Raw genomic sequence first — 21,631 nt, forward strand, 5'->3', positions numbered from 1 at the left:
ATTGACAAGTAAAAGGTCACATGGCACAAAATCATAGTATTAAGAGCTATGTGGCTAGATGTGCAAATTATTCCATTATTAAGCTAGGTATTTAATGAAGGGCATCAATATTTCAGTCATAACAGGTATAAATGATGCACCAATGTCGATTTACCAAATACTATTTAAACTCAGAAAATGTTAAGGTATTTTCTAAGAGTCCTAGTTTGTTCCCAAAAGGATTACTCACTCAAAATCTGTGATCTCAACTGTTTACTACTTGAATTTTGCCACTTCGGATATATCCTGAAGTGCATTTGTTTTACTATCCTAAAAGATTACTACTACAAAATACACAATTTTACTTTTAGATTTTGAACATGACAAATGCTATGATTTCTTTCTCAATTAATATCTAAGTTCAAAGAGCTCAGGTAAGAAGAAAGCTCATTAACAATAGGAAATTATTTATGATATTTGTACACATATGTAACTTTTTCTAAATTTTGGTTAATTATAAAATGGAATCAATACTTAACAGCATAGATTCTGTCACAAATCTAACTTTTAAGTTCTGATGCCAAGATAAAACATGAAAGATAGAAAGTTATTTGTTTAGAGGTGCCTGCGTGGTTCAGTTGGTTAAGCATCCAATTTTGGCTCAAGTCACGATCTCATAATTCGTGGGTTCAAGCCCCTCATAGGGCTCACTGCTGTCAGCACAGAGCCACTTCGGATCCTCTGTCCCCGTCTCTTTGCCCCTCCCCCGCTTACACGTGCACTCTCTCTCTCAAAAAGAAACATTAAAAAAAATTAAGGGTGCCTGGGTAGCTCAGTCGTTTATGCATCTGACTTAGGCTCTCAGGTCATAACCTCACGGTGAATTCAAGCCCTGCATGGGGTTCTGTGCTGTCATGACAGCTCAGAGCCTGGAGTCTGCTTCAGATTCTGTGTCTCCCTCTCTCTCTGCCCTTCTCCCATTCGCACTCTGTCTCTGTCTCTCTCTCAAAATAAATAAACATTAAAAAAAATTTTTTTTAATTAAAAAAAATTATTTTTAAGTTATTTGTTTAAACTATTAGCATCTCTTTTTCCTATTTCCCAATGTGGGAGCTCTTTAAATTAATAAATTAACTCCCCTAAATAAGAAAAAAAAAGAAAGAAAACCTAATACTGTACTAATTCAGACCAATACTTAGCAACTAAATCCTAATGAAATGCATGCTGTCAAATTCATATAAAAATTAAGCAAATGAAGGGAGCCTGGGTGGCTCGGTCAGTGAAGCGTCCGACTTCGGCTCTGGTCATGATCTCTCAGCTTGTGGGTTTGAGCCTCGCATCGGGCTCGTGCTGACAGCTTAGAGCCTGGAGCCTGCTTCAGATTCTGTGTCCTGATATCTAGGCCCCTCCCCAACTCGTGCCCTCTCTGTCTCAAGAATAAACAAAACACTAAAAAAATAATAATTTTTTTTTTTAATTAAGCAAATAATATTACTTAGATGATACTGGGATCCAGTGGCCCTGAATCCCAAAGGTCTTTAAAAGATGTTTGCTAAACTGAATGATATATAACTGACACTAACACTACTGATATTCTGTTAATAGCGTTATTAATTAATAATTAATTCTCTTTCTAAGCACTTACCACAGTTTATTTTCTTAAGGATTCAAATGTCCCACCTTGTTGATGTCATCATTAGCTGCTTAAACTTTTTAACAGATATCTATGCATTTCACAGCAAATTCACAGTAAGCTGGAAATTAGTCTTATATCTCAGACTAGACAACTCACCAGCAGTTTGAAAAGGGTAAAAGAATTCTGAGCAACTAAAGATAAAACTCAGTATCTCTGAAAGGAATCCAGTGATTAAATTTAAACCTTAATTCAAAAGTTTGTGAATTACAAACACACAGAAAATCACAACTTAATGCATCTATGTCCAAATTTAAAACACTAGAAAACCATATATATATGATTTAAATATGGTCAATGGTTTAAGTCATCCTTTCCAACTCCTCATGCTCCATTACTAAGAATACATTAGCAAGCCTCCTAAGAGTCAAAAATCTATCAGGATGCCTCAAGCTATTAGCTTAGTTTTAGAATTAAGGCCCCCATACAGAAGGTAAAGTCAAGGCAAACAAGTAAACAAAACAACCTTTTAACAATACCAAGGAGGTAAATCTAGAACATTTTCTGTATCAATCAAATGATCATGCAAGTTGCCATATGCTTTTTCCCTTTCCTCACATGGAACAGTAACTCATTGCTAGCCGCCTAAGAGTAAGAGCTCGTCATCAAAATTAAGAGATTATTTCTAGCCACAAACTTACTGCTGGTCGCCGAGGTTCACCAGGCAATTGTGGAGGATAAACAATTTTATTCTTCTTTTCCCATTTTCGAGATACATCCAGAGATGCAGTTATGTGGATGTGTGACTGGGGTAAAACGCTGTGAGATGAAAGAAGTCTGTAAAACAAGACACACTTAGAATCTTTTCCAGAGCTTAGATATCTTCTGAACCACATTAGCTCCATTTTGATCAAAACTATTTAGTATCACAAGTGGAAACAGTCTAGATGTCTTCATTAACAGAGAACAACTTTACATAAAATATCACAAAGAGTCAGTTTACTGAAAGCTAAAAGTAAACAGTTATGTGGCACCTGTAACTTAGTCAGTTGAGCATCCGACTCTTGATTTCAGCTCAGGTTGTGTTCCCAGAGTCGTGGGATCAAACGCCAAGTCTGGCTCCACGCTGAGAGCCCTGTCCCTCTCCCCCCCTAAATTTAAAATTAAATTTTGGGGGCGCCTGGGTGGCGCAGTCGGTTAAGCGTCCGACTTCAGCCAGGTCACGATCTCGCGGTCCATGAGTTCGAGCCCCGCGTCAGGCTCTGGGCTGATGGCTCAGAGCCTGGAGCCTGTTTCCGATTCTGTGTCTCCCTCTCTCTCTGCCCCTCCCCCGTTCATGCTCTGTCTCTCTCTGTCCCAAAAATAAATAAACGTTGAAAAAAAAAAAAATTTTTTTTAATTAAATTTTGGTTTCTCTGTCTTTAAAATTAAAAAAAAAAAAGTAAAAAGTTAAAGATTAGCATAAGTCAAACAGTAAACAGATATTAACCCATGATCTCTTGCCCTGACTGGCCAAAAAATATTGACTCTCTAATATAAGCCAATTCAGTTCTAAAACAGACTTAAAGAAGACACGGGGCACCTGAGTGGCACAGTTGGTTAAGCGTCTGACTTTGGCTCAGGTCATCATCTTGTGGTTCGTGAGTTCAAGCCCCACATCAGGCTCTCTGTGGTCAGCACATAGCCAGCTTCAGATCCTGTCTCCCTCTCTCTGCCCCTCTCACTTCATGCTCATTCATTCGCACTCCTCTCTCTCTCTCTCTCTCTCTCTCAAAAATAAATGAACGTTTAAAAAAAAAAAAAGAAGATACACTGGATCCCTGACTTGCTCTGTAGAATTACTCAACTTTGCCGAGGAGGCAAGACAAACTGCATCATTTTGTAATCCCTAAGAACTTAATAAAGGTGCATTATGTACCTCTTGATGAAAGAACACACTACCCACCACCCATGAAGTAGTCTTTCTGCAAAAAACAAACCTGAATTAATTGGGCTTCTAGATTCAATACAGGAAATACAAAGAGAGGAAACATGTTAAACAATACAAGGGATGTGCTCAGCAAAATCCAAGCTGTACAAACTACAAGACAGCCTATTTTCCTCAACAAATAAATTACAAGGGGAAAAAGAAAGAGCTGAAAAAAGGACCTACTAATTAAGAGACTTAAGAGCAATACCAATTAATTTCAATGTGTAGATTATGACAATTTTAAAAGTATAACAGTGATTTAACCATTGGAAATCTGAACATTAACTGGATACGTGATGCTTTTTACTGAGATATATAGGGAAATATTCATGGATTAAATAATATAGTGTCTGGGATTTGTCTCAAAATATGATGGGAAAGAGTAGAGAACATAGTAGGGAACAAAATAAGATTGGCCATGAGTAACTTATTGAAGTTGGGTGATGAGTTTAAGAGGGTTCATCATATTATCTATTTTTGTATCTCTGGGGATATCCAAGTAACACACAAACTTGGTGTTTCCATGCTATGCAGAATACAGAGTCTAAAATCCCAGCAAGACACACAAGGCCTTTTATAATCTAACCCCAATCTTGCCATCTTGGCTCATTCACCTTTTGGCCTGGCCACACAGATGTTCATTGTTCCCTGAACAAACCACATACTTTCGTGTCTTTACGCTTTTGATCATATTGTTTTTTCCTCAATCATTATCTCCTGAATGAAATGTTTGTCCGGTTTTAAACTCCAGCTCAAATGTCACCTCATTGCGAGCTATCACGTGATCCCTTCTCCCAACCATTCTCCCCACTGTCTTTTGTTTCTATTTATTTTTGAAAGACAGAGAGAGAGAGAGAGAGGCAGAGAGAGAGGCAGAGACAGAGAGACAGAGAGAGGCTCCATGCTTAAGCAGGCTCCATGCTGTCAGCACAGCACTCAACACAGGACTTGAACCCATGAACTGTGAGACCATGACCCGAGCCAAAATCAAGAGTCAGACACTTGGCCACCCAGGCGCCCCCTCCCCACTATGTTAGTACTCTGTTCTTGAAGAGACTGGGAGGAAAAGAGACTGAGTCGCTACCAGGGATACACGGGGACAACCTGACGGGCCATAGGTGCGTGATTGCAAACTGGGAGAGATAAAATGAATGGAAGGGAGGGATCCCCTTCTGTGGACAGACAAAGAGAAGAGAAAGAGCGGCTGGGGAAGCATAGGACTGTATCTGGACAAGAGAAAAACCTCAGAGCAGCATGGAGAAAGATCCAATCTCTAACTGCGGGGCTTTCTCTGGACTGGGGCTGGCTGCCCTGTTGGTGCACCTGGGGAGGAGGGGAGCCAGCCCCAGGCTCGGTGCCTAGGTCGGGGGCGCAGTCTGCAGTAGGAGAAAGTGATTCCCTCCCTGGAGTGCTGCGGGACAGGAGAAAGCCAGCAGGGACCACAGATCCGGCGGCATGGAGACGCGCTTCCCCAGTAGCAGGGCGCACAGAGCGGGAGTTTGAATCCCAGCCAAGCGCGGGGCACAGGAGTGGGCAGAGCAGGGCAAACCGCCTCGTCTGCGCCTGCGGCACAGTGAGGACGGCTCGAACAGAGTGATTTGGGACACCGGGTCCATGGAGGAGAGACTGGAGGGTTGCCATTTTTCACCCCACCACCACCAAGGCAGGGCCTCAGGGATCTAACCTCGGGCCCGCAGTGGAGGCGAGAACCGTGTACACCAAACCACGCCCCTCCGTGCCGGGTAACTGCGCATCTACCGGAGCGGGATGGACACTGAGGAACCAGAGGGACCCCTCCTCCTGACCAGCGCTGCTGCATCGCCTGGATTAACTCTCAGACAATTCTTGTTATATAGATATATTCTTCCTTCCTTTTCTCCTTCTTATCTCTTCCCTCCTCTAGTCTGGTTACTCTGGTTGTTGGTTTGTATAAACAGACATATTTAACCCATTCTCTTGACACATGGATCACCTCCTTCTTTCCTTTCTCTCTCTCTGGAATAATCAAGCTGTATAGTTTCACTGTCTGGGTAATTTTATCTGCTTTTTCCCCTGCCTCCTTCTTTATTTTCCTTTCTCTCGTTTAGTCTCTTTGCCTAATCAGTGTTTATTCCCCTCCCCCGCACCCAGTCCCTGTCATTTCTCTCCTTGTATGTGATCTTCCATCAGCACCACCTCCACCCTGTTCTTTACTTACAGCTGGTGTTTCTGGTTTTTTGCTTTTGGGTTTTTTTTTTCTTTTTTCTTTCTTTTTTTTTTTTTATTTGTGTCTTTGTGTGTTTTTTGTTTTCTGTTTGTTTATTTGTTTGTTTTCCTTTCCAGGGATACTTCAAGGCACAAATCAAAGCACACCTGGTGGACGGCCCAAAACATCACTACAAGTAGGGGAAAAAAATAACCAAAGTCACAACAACAGAGAGCAAGTAACAGTCTCCAAAACACATCCTGAAGGGCCAGGCCCTGGACAGTATATGACCCCCTTTAATATAGCAGTGCTCACAGGTGCAGAGCACATAACAAGCTTTTAGAACACACAAAGGACAGAAAACTAACCAAAATGACCAAACAGAAGAATTCTCCTCAAAAGAAATTCCAGGAAGAAATGACAGCTAAAGAATTGATCAAAACAGATATAAGCAATATAACTGAACAAGAATGTTAGAATAACAGTCATAAGATTAATCACTGGGCTTGAAAAAAAGCATAGAAGACAGCAGAGAATCTACTGCTGCAGAGATCAAGGAACTAAAAAACAGTCATGATGAATTAAAAAATGCTATAAATGAGGTGCAAAATAAAATGGAGGTAACCAAAGTGCAGATTGAAGAGGCAGAGGGGAAAATAGGTGAATCAGAAAATAAAATTATGGAAAAAGAGGAAACTGAGAAAAAGAGAGAAAAAAATCCTGGATCATGAAGGGAGAATTAGAGAACTAAGTGATTCCAACAAAGAGAACAATATCTGTATCATAGGAATTCCAGATGAAGAAAAGAGAGAGAAAGGGGCTGAAGGTGTACTTGAACAAATCGCAGCTGAGAACTTCCCCAATCTGGGGAAGGAAACAGACATTGAAATCCAAGAGGCACAGAGAACTCCCTTCAGATTTAACTTGAATCAATCTTCTGCACGACATATCACAGTGAAACTAGCAAAATACAAGAATAAAGAGAGAATTCTGAAAGCAGCTAGGGGTAAACGAGCCTTAACATACAAAGGTAGACACATAAGGGTAGTAGCAGAGCTATCCACTGAAACTTGGCAGGCCAGAAAGGAATGGCAGGAAATCTTCAATGTGATGAACAGGAAATATATGCAGCCAAGAATCCTTTATCCAGCAAGCCTGTCATTCAGAATAGAAGAAAGATAAAGGTTTTCCCAAACAAAAACTGAAGGAATTCATCACCACTAAACCAGCCCTACAAGAGATCCTAAGGGGGATCCTGTGAGACAAAGTACCAGAGACATCGCTACAAGCATAAAACATACAGACATCACAATGACTCTAAACCCGTATCTTTCTATAATAACACTGAATGTAAATGCACTAAATGCTCCAACCAAAAGACATAGGGTATCAGAATGGATAAAAAAACAAGACCCATCTATTTGCTGTCTACAAGAGACTCATTTTAGACCTTAGGACACCTTCAGATTGAAAGTGAGGGGATGGGGAACTATCTATCATGCTACTGAAAGTCAAAAGGAAGCTGGAGTAACCATACTCATATCAGACAAAGTAGACTTAAAATTAAAGGCTGTAACAAGAGATGAAGAAGGGCATTATATAATAATTATGGGATCTATCCATCAGAAGAGCTAACAATTATAAATGTCTATGCACTGAATTCAGAAGCACCCAAATATATAAAACAATTAATCACAAACATAAGCAATCTTATTGGTAAGAATGTGGTAATTGCAGGGGACTTTAATACTCTACTTACAACAATGGACAGATCATCTAGACAGAAAATCAGTAAAGAAACAATGGCCCTGAATGATACACTGGACCAGATGGACTTGACAGATATATTTAGAACTCTACGTCCTACAGCAGCAGAATATACTTTCTTCTCAAGTGCACATGGAACATTCCCCAAGATAGATCACATACTGGGTCACAAAACAGCCCTCAATATATATAAAAGAATTGAGATCATACCATGCACACTTTCAGATCACAATGCTACAAAACTTGAAATCAACCACAGGAGAAAGTGTGGAAAACCTCCAAATGCATGGAGGTTAAAGAATATCCTACTAAAGAACAAATGGGTCAACCAGGCAATTAAGGAAGAAATTTAAAAATATATGGAAACAAATGAAAATGAAAACACAACAATCTAAACCCTTTGGGATGCAGCAAAGGCAGTCCTAAGAGGAAAATACACTGCAATCCAGGCCTATCTCAAGAAACAAGAAAAATCCCAAATACAAAATCTAACAGCATACCTAAAGGAACTAGAAGCAGAACAGCAAAGAAACCCCAAACCCAACAGAAGAAGAGAAATAATAAAGATCAAAGCATAAATAAAAAATATAGAATCATAAAACAGTAGAATAGATCAATGAAACTAAGAGTTGGTTTTTTGAAAAAATAAACAAAATTGATAAACCTCTAGCCAGGCTTCTCAAAAAGAAAAGAGAGACGATCCAAATAGATAAAAATCACAAATGAAAATGGATTTATTAAAACCAATCCCTCAGAATTACCAGGGAATACTATGAAAAATTATATGCCAACAAACTGGACAACCTGGAAAAAATGGACAAATTCCTAAACACCCACACACTTCCCAAATTCAAATGGGAAGAAATAGAAAATTTGAACAGACCCGTAACTAGTGAAGAAATTGAATCAGTTATCAAAAATCTCCCAGCAAATAAGAGTCCTGGACCAGATGGCTTCCCTGGGGAATTCTACCAGCCATTTAAAGGAGAGTTAATATCTATCCTTCCCAAGCTGTTCCAAAAAATAGAGAAGGAAAACTTCCAGACTCATTCTATGAAGCCAGCATTACTTTGATTCCCAAACCAGACAGAGACCCAACAAAAAAGGAGAACTACAGGCCAATATCCCTGATGAATATGGATGCAAAAATTTGCAACAAGATACTAGCAAATCAAATTCAACAGCATATAAAAGTACTCTGCTCTTGGGGCGCCTGGGTGGCGCAGTCGGTTAAGCGTCCGACTTCAGCCAGGTCACGATCTCGCGGTCCGGGAGTTCGAGCCCCGCGTCAGGCTCTGGGCTGATGGCTCGGAGCCTGGAGCCTGTTTCCGATTCTGTGTCTCCCTCTCTCTCTGCCCCTCCCCCGTTCATGCTCTGTCTGTCTCTGTCCGAAAAATAAATAAACGTTGAAAAAAAAAAAAGTACTCTGCTCTTGCCAACCATGCAACAGTGAGTTAGTACTATGGTACTGTAAGTTGGCTACAGAAGAATGAGTTCCTATAGTAAGTATACAGATGTGAGCATTCTGAGGGCAAGTATAACATCTTCCGTATTCTAGCACTAAGGACAATATCTGGCACATGGGTACTAAGTAAATATTTAACCCAGACTTAAATATTCAAAGTTATTGTAAAGTGGCAGATTTTCACACAATTTATGCAATTGGATGATATATTTAGCCAAGTCTTTTAGTTTTTAAATCATTCGGACTAAAGAATTTAAAAAACCTATTCTCCTACTGGCTCATTTTTCCTATTCTACCTCAAATTCACCATTTTACATCCCAATATTAAGATCAGTACAATCTGGGGCACCTGAGTGGCTCAGTCGTTTAAGTGTCCGACTTCGGCTCAGGTCATGATCTCACAGTTCATGAGTTTGAGCCCCATATCGGGCTCTGGGCTGGCAGCATGGAGCCTGGAGCCTACTTCGGATTCTGTGTCTCCTTCTCTCTGCCCCTCCCCCATTCACTCTCTGTTTCTCTCTTTCTCTCTCAAAAATAAACAAACATTAAAAAAGAAAAAAAGATCAGTACTATCTAAATACTTGACTAAACCTTTGCCATCCACATATAGGCTCCACTATTTTAAGTGAAAAGTACAAAATTAGGAGACATGATGCTAGAGGGCAGAATTTCCAAAAAAAGAAAAAAAAAGGCAAAACCATAAGCTAAGTAATAAGGGCAGAGACTACGGAGTCAAGTAAACCTGAGTCTAAATCCCAACTTTAATACAAGGTAAATGGACTTAGGAAAGTCACATAACTTTCTCGAGCTCAGTTTCCTCATCAGTAGATGGAGTAATAACAGTAATTACCTCATAGGCTTCTTAAGGAGCTCAAATAAGATATTTTAAGTAAAATACTTAACCTGACGCTTAAAAGGGCTCAATAAAATTGATGTTATTGGGGTGCCTGGCTGGCGCAGTCGGTTGAGCGTCCGACTTCAGCTCAGGTCACGATCTTGCGGTCCATGAGTTCAAGCCCCGAGCCAGGCTCTGGGCTGATGGCTCAGAGCCTGGAGCCTCTTTCCGATTCTGTGTCTCCCTCTCTCTCTGCCCCTCCCCCATTCATGCTCTGTCTCTCTCTGTCTCAAAAATAAATAAAGGTTGAAAAAAAAATTTTTTTTTAAATTGATGTTATTACTTTCAGAATGAGAATAATACCCACTTCATTCTGTTGATGGTGGATAATTAATATACTGCACCCTACAGCATCTAGCACATAATAAACACTGATGGCTAGTATTAATTTTATTTTTTCTAATTTTTTTTATTAAAAAAAATTTTTTTTAATATTTATTTATTTTTGAGAGAGACAGAGAGAGAATGCAAGTGGGTTAGGGGCAGAGAGAGAGGAAGACACAGAATCCCAAGCAGGCTCCAGGCCCTGAGCTGTCAGCACAGAGCCCGACATGGGGCTCGAACTCACAGGCCGTGAGATCATGGCCTGAGCCAAAGTCGGACGTTCAACCGACTGAGCCACCCAGGCGCCCTTAATTTTATTTTATTTATTTTGAGATAGATAGTGTGAGTGCCAGTGGAGGAGGGGCAATGAGAGAGGGAGAGAGAGAGACTCCCAAGCAGGCTCTGCACTGTCAGCACAGAGTCCAACACAGGGCTCAAACTCACAAACCATGAGATCATGACCTGAGCCAAAATCAGACACTTAACCGACTGAGCCAGCCAGGCATTCCTAGTATTAATTTTAAATAAGGCCCTCTGAACAGTTCATCTCTCCTAGTCTCCAGAAAAAATGAACACTGTGAACTGTAAACTTTATTATCACACAATTCCAAACCTTCTCACATTTGGAATCATGACTGTTTGCTTGAAGCTGTAATTCATGGGTACACTAAGTTTATCCACTCTTTGGTCCTCAGCTTCTTTATGAAAAGAGGAATTGGAGTGTATCATCTCTAGGGTCTCTCTGAACCTTAATTCTATCTCAAATCTCATTGTTGACAGCAGGATTACAGAAACACAAGCCTCTTGGCTTCTATTTAATTCTTCTTCTGTGAAACCACTATTACATTAACCAGTCTTAAAGAATGCTTGAGGGTGAGGCCCATGCCTTCTGTATACATCATATCTAACACAGTGTCTTGTACTCAAATCAATACACATTTAGTGAATTACATATGGTGCTTAATAAATTAAACACATTATGAATCAACAATGACAAAGCTTTCTGAATACCTACAATACTTTCAGGGTTCAGACGGTTCATAAAACGAACTATCAGGCAAATACTAAACAATTGTAATCAAATTAAATTATTATTCCAAGCAGAGTACTTAATTCAGAAGTGTATTAAAACAAAAGTTCTTACACGCCCTCTCCTGGTCAACTATTGGAATTAAAGCAGAAAATGAAGCAATCATGAGGTAAATTGAAAATATGTAATTCAAAACTTAACTATGTAATTCAAAACTTACAACTTTTGAGACCTGTGTACGAAATACTGCAAAGAGTCACTAGAGAAAGCAGATTCAAGAAAAGGAAATTTGTGGAATTAACAAATGATAACATGAGCTATTGCTAGAATCCATTTCCTTCTATAAAACTGTTTTCCAACAAACATTAAATTTTAGGTCTGCCTAGCAATCTAGTTTATTGTTAGCATTCTAAAAAATCAAAGCAAGTTAAAACCTTAAAAAAAAAACCAAAAAACACTGAAAGGCATCCAAGATCAACTTTTATCATTTTGAAGTTCAAGGACCATTACTGATATTTACAACATCCTTACATTTACTGGAAAGCCCAAATCCCTTTAGTTTCACTGCACCTCTGTAAATTGGATGAAGGAAGGTAGGCATGAACCAAGTCTCCAGAATGCCTGTACACACAAGCACACACACAGGTGCCCACAGTCTGGTGAGACTGCCAGAGCTCAAACGGAAAGTGGGTGGTATACTGGAACCAGCATATGAATTTCCTTACTCCTGTTACTCTGGTGTCTTCTATCTACCAATACTTAAGGATACTTAAGGACTATCACTTTTCAAATTCTTCCCACAGTCATCAGACATTGAAGAGTGGCAGATACAAAGCAAATTTTAGGATTAAGAATTCAGATAAAACAAGATCTCAAAGTTTCTAAAGTCACAATTTCAGAAATTATACTTCCTATGTATTACTCAAAATTCATCTTGAAATCTAGTGCAAGGTATACCCAAATCCCAAGAGAAGATATGACTGGCCTCTGGCTCAATCTTGAGGTTACTATATGCAGGTTATTAAATGCATCAAGGTGAAAAATTCTTTGTTCCAAAATTACTTCTGTTAACACTGTTAATCCCACACTTGAAACTGAATAAAAGAACATCCTCCATCTTGTCTCAGTTAGCATCTAAAATAAATGGCTGAAGTGATATGTATATTGTCATAATTCAATATAATTTCATTTGGTTAAAGTCAAGGACAATCACACAAGGAAACAAGAGTTTAGCAAGCAAACAAAATTCCAGCAACCTTGGACCATGGTAAACTCAGAAGTTTCTCAACCACTGCAATATTGATATTTGGGGCTAGATCATTCTTTGTTGTGGGGGCTATCCTGTGCCTTGTAGGATGCTTAGTAGGATCCCTCAACTCTAGCCACTCTAGTAGCACCCCTGGCCTGAGTTGGGACAACCAAAAATGTCTCCAGATATTGCCAAATGTCCTAGGGGGCTGGAGGTGGGGGTAGGGGCAAAAATTGACCCCTGCTGCAAGTTTTTGCAGACTAGGGAGCATGACTTCTCTGTTCCAAAAGGTTTCTGTTATTATGCTATACACATGTGGATGATTAATAAGCCAGATTTTCTCACTATGTAAACCAAGAAGGACCAAATGCCTAAATTCCACATTCCTTTTTGTTAAGTTTATTTACTTATTTACTTATTTTTATTTTAAAAAATTTTTAACTTCTTTTTAAAGGTTTATTTATTTTTGAGAGATAGAGGGCAAGCGGGGGAGGGGAACAAAGAGAGGGAGACACAGAATCAATCCAAAGCAGTCTCCAGGCTCGGAGCTGTCAGCACAGAGCTCAACGTGGGGCTAGAACCTATGAAGCATGAGATCATGACCTGAGCCGAAGTTGGCTGCCCAACCGACTGAGCCACCAAGTGCCCCAGTTTATTTATTTTTGAGAGAGACCTGTAAATGCTGGCTGCCTCAGGAATCAATCCTTGTACTCTTATAATTTCTACTTCGCTCTATGGTGAAGCCAACCAGTCTCATGGCTTTAAACACTCTTCATGCACTGATGACTCCTGAATTGACATCCTTTCCCTGAATTCCAAACTCATATATATTCAATTGCCTACTTTCATCTACACTTGAAAGCTTACTGGATGTTACAAATTTAATAAGCCTCAAACTGAACTTGTGATATTCTCCCCAAAATCTGCTCCTCTGATAGTTTGCTCCCTCATTTCCTTCACATCTTTACTCAAATGTTATCTTCTTGGTGAGGACTTACCTATCCAAACCTGTAACCCCTCTCCAATATATACACACTACCTGTTCCCATTTTCTGCTTACATTTTCTCCTAAGCAGTTGTCATTGTCTAATACACTCTACATTTTACTTATCAAGTGCTTTCCTCAATAGACTGTGAGGGATTACTCTGGTTTTGTACACTGCAAAATCTCTAGTGTTAGAATAGTCCTGGGGAGGGGCGCCTGGGTGGCTCAGTCGGTTGAGCGTCCAACTTTGGCTCAGGTCATGATCTCGTGGTCTGTGAGTTCAAGCCCTGCATCGGGCTCTGTGCTGACTGCTCAGAGCCTGGAGCCTGCTTTGGATTCTGTGTCTCCCTCTCTCTCTGCCCCTCCCCTGCTCATGCTCTGTCTCTCTCTCTGTCAAAAATAAATAACCATTAAAAAAAAATTTTTTTTTTTAATCAAAAAAAAAAAAAAAAGAACAGTACCTGGCAGGGCACCTGGGTGGCTCAGTCAGTTGAGTGTCTGACTTCGGCTCAGGTCACGATCTCACAGTTCGTGAATTCAAGCCCCGTGTCAGGATCTGTGCTGGCAGCTGGGAGCCTGGAGCCTGCTTTGGATTCTGTGTCTCCCTCTCTGCCCCGCCCCAACTCGCGCTCTGTCTCTCTCAACAATAAATAAACATTTAAAAAATTAAAAAATTTACGAGTTTCTTTCTGGCCTCATATTTTTCATTTAATCTTTTTCTGCCTTTCAGGGGGACATGTCTGATGCTCAGCCATTATCTTGGGCACAGTCTACTAAATCTATTCACTTTTTTTTATTTCTCAAATTGTTATAATATGCATTATCTAATTTTTAGTTTCCTATATATTTAGTGGTCTACACCTAGGACTGTTAGTTTATCCACTTTCAGGAAATCTAGCTGGATTCAGAATTTAAATTATGTGTCAAAGCCCCCTTAACAAGCAATAGGCACAACCATCATTATTAAACTCATGCTTTCTAGCTCTTTCACTGGGCCCTGCATCCCTCCCCAGTACACTGTGACAAAGTTACTCTGTATATTCCCCTAATCCCAGTTGTTAAAAAGTATCTACATATATATACAAACATATACATATATATACATATACACACACACAACACACACACACACACACACACATACACAGATACCTCTAAAACTTTAAGAGAGTATGTTTTATATATGAGGCCACTATGCCTCTACACTTTTTATTAAAAACTATCATGGATTTACTATTTTTCTTCCTAACTAGAAGCATACCAAGGAATACACACACACACACACACACACACACACACACACACACACACACACACAATTATTATGTAGCCCAGTACTGCCAGATCACTATTATTTCAAAAGTTTGAAAATCTGGGTTTCTTTGTGAAATTTTTAAATGTTGTTAACAAATTCTAACAACCACAGAACACACTCTGGGGGCCAAAAAAAAAAAAAAACATATTGGAGTACACATGCAATAAATAATTCATTTGGACTAGGTTGGACAGTTTATAACATCTGATGTAGTTAATACCTTTTGATGTTTTAGAATCAAAATAAATAGTATGATTTTACCTCTATATAATTCACTGTATAATATTTTAGTTACATATAAATAATTAAATTATATATGTATATTTTTTGAAGAATGGATATGATAATTAAAATTATGTGAAAAAATTAAAAAAAAAAAAACAGAATAGTACCTAGTACACATAAGGCACTAAACATATGTTTGTAGAATGAATTAAAGAATACAGGGAATAGCCAGGTAACATAAATAAGAGGGCTTGGAATTAGTGAAGGATTTTACACATGGTTAAAAAATGAGGAAAACTGAGGGCACTGGGGTGGCTCAGTCAGTTGGGCATCCAACTTCATCTCAGGTCACAATCTCATGGCTTGCAGGTTCGAGCCCTGCATCAGGCTCTGCGCCGATTCAGATTCTGTGTCTTCTTCTCTCTCTGCCCCTTGCCCAGTCACACACTCTCTCTCTCTCTAAATAAATAAATAAAAATAATAAAAAAAATGTTTTAAACGAGGAAAACTGAAGAGTATAGGCCCTATCTAAAGAGTGGTACACTTTTTAGCTCTAGAAAATTGTTGCCATATTTTGTGATGCATAAGATACTCTGGAAACCTGGATTTTTATAAGAAGCTGCCAGTTTTTTAAATTTAAATTTCAAAAGTTTTTAAATCCTGTGTAGTCCAAACAAAACACATCTGCAGGCCTGATTCATCACCCAGACAATGTTTTGTTTAGGTCCTAGATTTGACTTGTATTAACTGTGTAGCCTTCAGTAAGTCATTAAAATTCTCAAATGCATCCATCAGTAAAATGGGGAGACCTGGAATTCAAAAGCTGGAAACTGTCATTCCACTACCAAATACAGCCTACAGAAAAGTTTTATTTGGTTAGCACTTTTTCTTAACCCATTTCAATGCCTTTAGATGAGGAATGCACTCTACTAATTGCCACAGGCCCTACCACTTTCTCTCATTTTACACAGACTGCTTCTTCCAGTTCATTTCCATTAACTGAGTGCCATCTATATGCAATGAAGTTTCATCACTGAATTAGAAAATCTCTAAGATTTTACAGAGTTATCATGAGCATTAATTATACCTTCTCTATTTAGTTTTTACATAACCATTTGTCTATTAGAAAGTCCAGACTAGGGATTCACAAAATTATTTATACTCTTTCACAACCAGAAAGAGCCTTAATGATTATCTAGCAAAATTGAACCCTTTTGTATTACATAGATGAAAAGACTGAGGCCAAACTGCTTAAGTTGCTTGCTCAGAGCTTCCCAGTATAGTCAGTGCAGGACAATTTAAGCTGACAAACATTAACAAAATATTCACTTTGTGCAAGACCATAACCTGGAGCTACAAAGAGAAACAAGAACTGTTGCTACTTCTCCAGGGTATACAGCTAGTAAAGGGCACAGACACATTAACATGAAGTCCCTATTTAAGAGGCACATGCTAAAAGGAAAGATTAATTTGTTTCCTTTTTAGTAGGATCTGAGAAACCTCCTAAGAAGGAAACATTTGAACAGGGTTTAAATAATTAGAACTCATATTATAGACAAGAAGTGAAAGCACAGCATGAAAAAGCCAAGAAGCAAATAAATGGACAGCATATTCAACAAAAGTAAGTAAATCAGCATAGCTGGGGTGGAATGATAAAAAATAATCTGAAAAAGCAAAGCATAAACAAATCCTAAGGGGCAGTGCCTCCTATTTTCTTCTTTAGCCTACTGACCCAAACACCAAGAACAGAGCTAAATATAATGGGAACACATTAATAATTTATAATGAATAAAACAGTAATGGCAGACAGAATCTAAGGTGGGATTGTTATATGTCATGCACTATACTAAACACTTCATATGCACTACCTCCTTTAATTCTCATTCAAAAATCAATGACATAGGTACTAATATTACTCTCATAGCATATATAAGTACTAAAACTCAAAAAGGATAGTTTTTCCAAAATCACACCGCTTAAAAAGTGCATTCACACCCAACTTACCTGTCTCTCCAAAGCCTATGACGTAAACCAAGATAAACTCCAACAAATGCACCGATCAGACAATTTACAATCAGATTATCAATCTCCAAATATCAATAGCTGTACTGCAGAAGAGGGACAAGGAGAAGGTGACAGAGAAAGGCTCCTTGCCAGGGCCGATTTAACTGCATTCCCTAACCTTAAAAACGCTTCCGTCCTGAGGTCTAAGAATGCTCTGGGGAAGACAGTATAAAGCTTTAAAACTTCCTATGACCAGGGGAACCTTATTTTACTTTGGGGAACTTCAATTTCCTTGTCTGAAAAATGGTAGAGCAATACCTACACTATGCTGGATGTTATGAGAATGAGATAATGCATATAAAGCGTTTAACACAATTCCAGGCACGTCGTAAAGCTCAGTTGTCTACAACACAGTCCCTGCTCATGTAATCAAGTAACTAGAGGGGGAACTAGAAAAGTTGGAGGCTCCCACCACGGTTTGGGAGAGTATAACCATATTCGGAGACTGTTTGGAAAAGAGATCCAAAATGTCCCTTGAGTGACAGGTTACCCTGATTCCCTCAGGGCCATGCAATACGGCGGCGGAACGACGGAGTAACCAAGCAGAGACTGGCCGTTCTGTTCCCCTCCACAGCCCCAGAGCCTAAGGCAGAGGGCGGCACAGGGGCTCAGTAACTGACAAACTTGCAAAGAGGCCTCGAGCCCTCTGTAACTCCGAGGCGAAAGACTTACCCTAAGGCCAGCTTCCCCCTCAGATTCTGCATCCATAATGCACCTGAAACATCAACACAAGCCGTCAGCTGAGCCCACCTCCACTCCCTTCTGCCTCCCCTAAACCACTAAGAAATCCCTACCCAAACGTTCCAGCGCTGCCGCCGCCATCTTTCTCCCTCCCTCTACGGAAGCCTCCGAGTTCCTGCGCTGCCTGGACGAGGCGAGTGCGCAAGTCTCAGGTTGCCCTCCCCTGCAGGAGACCCAGCAGTATTTACACCCGCGATGTTGTCATGGAGACCGCGAACGGGCCGCCTGCACTTCAGATGTGATCCGGCCAGCTTTGCCTGGGAATGAATGACTTTAATAAAGGCCGAAAACTAGTGAGTTTCCGGAAACTCATCAGGATCCCGAGAAATTGAGAAACTTCACCTCACAAACGTTCTGAAAGGATTAGAAAAAAACAGAGACTGTGAACAAGCCACCTAAAGTGGGTGGACCTCAGTTTTCGTGTCAGAGAAACTGAAATAACGATCCCTACCGCAGAGGCTTGCTGTAAAAATCACGAGATCATGTGGAAAGCTCTTTTAAAGAAAAAACAGCTCAAATACAAAGTATGATGTCCTAATCCCTGTTAATCTCCAGGTTGGCCTCCAAGAGATAAATTAATATACATCAGGAATTTGCTATCATATATGCCCGGCAGGCATTTCACTAAATCCCAAGTATTCCTCACAGCAATCCAACAAGGCATGGATTACCATCTTCCTTCTCCAATGAGGAAACAGATTCGTCTAGGGTAAATTCAGATAACTGGCAAAATCACTAATTCAGTGTAGGACTGGATGCCTCGGAAGTTAGTGCCCCTACCCACAACCAAATATATGTTTGACCTCTCTGTATTAGAATAGATATTTCAGGTTTCGTTCGCTACAGATGCAGGAGTGCCAAGTACGCTATGCAAACCACAGGGGCAGGAGAGTGTAAACGCAGAATCTGAAATTTCCATTCCTTTTCCTCCACAGCAGCCCCTTTCACAGAGTCGGCAATCAACGAGGCCATTCTATTCTACTCCTCCTTGGATACCAAGACTCTAGAGCCAGAATTTCCAGCCAGTTGCAGAATCTCTTCCTTTCCTTTCAGATTTCTGATTCGAACTTTTATCTTTTTGCTACCTGGTTTGCTGTAGGTATCTTTAAAGAATCTCCAGAGTTAGCAAAGTGCCCAGAGCGTTCAAAAATACTTGACGGGATAGAGGTTGAACAGGTCCAAAAAGTAAAGCTTCTGTGCGGGGAGGTGACTCCGCTAGACTAACCCTTTAATTATGTGCCTTGCTGTAGGAGGTGAAAATGCCTAACCCCCAGGCTGGACTGTGGCAGCACCAGACCTTCCGGCCCCGGGCGGGGCTGCGGGGCAGAGCGCCAGGCTCGCGTCAGCGTTCTTCCCAGCCCGGGGGCTGCGGGAGCGGAGCGCGCGGTGCCTCCTGGGCCTCGGCGCGCGCCGTAGCGGCGGGCCCGGCGAGGCGGGGCTCCGAGCCAACCCCGCCCCCTTCCCGGCTACGGCGTGGGGCTGCTATCGGTCTGCGCCTGTGGCTCGTTCGTCTTTTCCCAGTGGCCTGTGATCATGGGGCAGGAGCCGCGCACGCTGCCGCCCTCTCCTAACTGGTACTGCGCCCGATGCAGTGATGCCGTGCCTGGGGGCCTCTTCGGCTTCGCGGCGCGGACCTCCGTTTTTCTTGTCCGCGTGGGCCCGGGCGCCGGCGCGATCCCTGGGACGCCCCCATTTCGAGGTAACTCCCCACCTCTGGGCCCCCTCCTTCCTGCCCTTCTTGGGTTCGCCAGAGGCGCTAAGTGGGTTTTTCTAGCTACCCTTCTCTACAGATGGGGAAACTTGAGGCCCAGGTAGGCAGAAAGATCTCTCACAGTCACTAAGCTTAGTTGCGTCCGCATCTCCAAGATTGAGCTACACCACGCTGTGGCTGAGCAGTCCCGCCTCCTGGTGCTCTCACGTCGGACCGCTCACTCCCTGAAGTTACCCTATCTAGACCCAGGCATTTATAACATGTGTGGCCTCCCTCCCCCTACGCAGCGCGCGCCGGCCCCCTAGAAGCCTTTCTGGGTTTAAGGGGCTGCCTACAGCGCCAGGCCCTACGTAAGATCCTGCAAATACAGAATACTCGTTGCTGTAAGATTAATGTGTTGAGCCAGATGCTTTCGGGCTCCAAACTAGATTTTGATCATGCCTTGGGATGTGGCAAGCCAGGTATTTCTTGTTTCCCAAATGACTTCTGGCCAGATCTAAATAAGAATCACTTTTACATTCTTCATTTGAGCCACTCCTCAGCCTGTGAACGGTCAGCATCAAGGGATAGCAACAGCATTTTACGGTTGAAAAGAGTGAGGCTCAAGGAGATAAAATGGGCTGAAGTCTTGTGGCAGAGCCAGAACCAGCACTTGGGATTTCTGATTGTGAGTGCCTGGATATTTTTGTTATACCACGGGATAAGTGAGGTCCCACCCCACCCATCTAAGAACAGAATGATTCTGCCAGGAATCTCAGGTAGCACTCTAACCTGGAATCTCGTTTTGCTTGAAGTCATAGGGGAATTGGTGGGACACACCGAAAGGGTCTCTGGCTTCACGTTTTCACATCACCCGGGTCAATACAACCTCTGTGCCACGAGCTCTGATGATGGGACTGTGAAAATCTGGGATGTAGAGACAAAAGCAGTTGTGACAGAGCATGCACTCCATCAGGTACCATGGCTTACTGGTTTCTCAGACCGTTATTAGATACCTGTGCTGAGGGTTCTTTTGTTTCAAGTATGCTAGCTCATCTGTTAATTTTTATGATAATGTTCATTAGTTGGATGAGAATAAGATGCCTCAAAACTTTTTTGGAAGGAGATAACATATAAACCAGAGGTCAGCAAAGTACAGTGTGCTGCCTGTTTTTGCAGATTGTTTTTTTGGAATACTACCACAGTCAATTCATTTAAGTATTGGCTGCTTGCATGCTACAAGGCAGACTTGAGTAGTTGCACTAGAGACAGTATGGCCCACAAATCAAAAAATATCTACTATCTGGTTCTGTCCATGAAAAAGACTCCTAATATAAACTGTAAATGAGTGAATAAAACTTGTTTCTAAACCAGATGATTACTTGATAAACCTGCCTTTTCAGAGAGTGTAGAAAAGGAGAAGACTCATTTAATCTTAGTAAGAACTTTACATTAAGTTATTAAAGGAAGAAATGGTTTTAATGGTTCCTTGACCCTTAGGAGCTTAAATTCTTCTACCATTTGGTTAATGTACTCTTGGCATACAAGTGGTACTAACACTAATTAAGTACCCCTCAATGTGCCTAGTATAGTACAGGTTTAAAATGAGGTAAAAATTCAGCATTGACAAATGAGAAGCAAATATGTGTTTGTTTTGTTTTAAAGCATACAATATCAGCATTGCACTGGTCTCCTCAAGTAAAGGATTTAATAGTATCTGGAGATGAAAAAGGAGTAGTTTTCTGTTACTGGCTTAACAGAAATGACACCCAGCACCTCTTTATAGAACCCAGGACAATTTTCTGTCTTACTTGCTCACCTCATCATGAAGATTTAGTAGCCATTGGGTAAGTACTATCCCCTCTGTATTGGTAATTTATTTTTGTTAATGAGCATATTTTGCATTTGCTTTATCTTTTCCTGTCCCTTTATTCTTCAAAGGAAATGATTTATAGGTATTAACCACTCCTTGGGCCCTTGGTAGCCTTTATTCCTATGACCTCCAGGTCCTCGCTATCTCTCTCACTGTCTTTTTATTTCCTTAGTTTCTTCGATAATGTACTTTGCTCATTCTTCATATCTGATTTCTTCAGTCAGCCTCCAAATGTAGGAAAT

At 40.8% G+C, this 21,631-nt stretch overlaps 2 protein-coding genes across 3 annotated transcripts in view; one reads left to right on the top strand and one right to left on the bottom strand.

The window, feature by feature from the left end:
• Positions 1-17,941, bottom strand: part of MRPL22 (mitochondrial ribosomal protein L22) — a 35,408-nt gene extending 17,467 nt beyond the window's left edge. The window contains exons 1-3 of one of the 2 annotated variants that reach the window (XM_047092057.1): positions 17,880-17,941; positions 17,758-17,800; positions 2,314-2,449 (exon numbers count right to left, since the gene is read on the bottom strand). In XM_047092057.1, coding sequence (XP_046948013.1) covers positions 2,314-2,449; positions 17,758-17,800; positions 17,880-17,907 — 207 coding nt within the window. In that variant the 5' untranslated portion in view covers positions 17,908-17,941. The remainder of the gene's footprint in view (positions 1-2,313; positions 2,450-17,757; positions 17,801-17,879) is intronic. The other variant, XM_047092066.1, reaches the window with a different exon arrangement.
• A 1,392-nt stretch (positions 17,942-19,333) lies between these two features.
• Positions 19,334-21,631, top strand: part of GEMIN5 (gem nuclear organelle associated protein 5) — a 42,888-nt gene continuing 40,590 nt past the window's right edge. The window contains exons 1-3 of the mRNA XM_047092077.1: positions 19,334-19,525; positions 20,332-20,492; positions 21,182-21,363. Coding sequence (XP_046948033.1) covers positions 19,360-19,525; positions 20,332-20,492; positions 21,182-21,363 — 509 coding nt within the window. The 5' untranslated portion in view covers positions 19,334-19,359. The remainder of the gene's footprint in view (positions 19,526-20,331; positions 20,493-21,181; positions 21,364-21,631) is intronic.

Source organism: Lynx rufus, unplaced genomic scaffold (assembly GCF_022079265.1).
Source record: "Lynx rufus isolate CCGP_SWC_20201006 ecotype Redwood Valley unplaced genomic scaffold, mLynRuf1.p SCAF_1, whole genome shotgun sequence".
Lineage (NCBI taxonomy): Eukaryota > Metazoa > Chordata > Mammalia > Carnivora > Felidae > Lynx > Lynx rufus.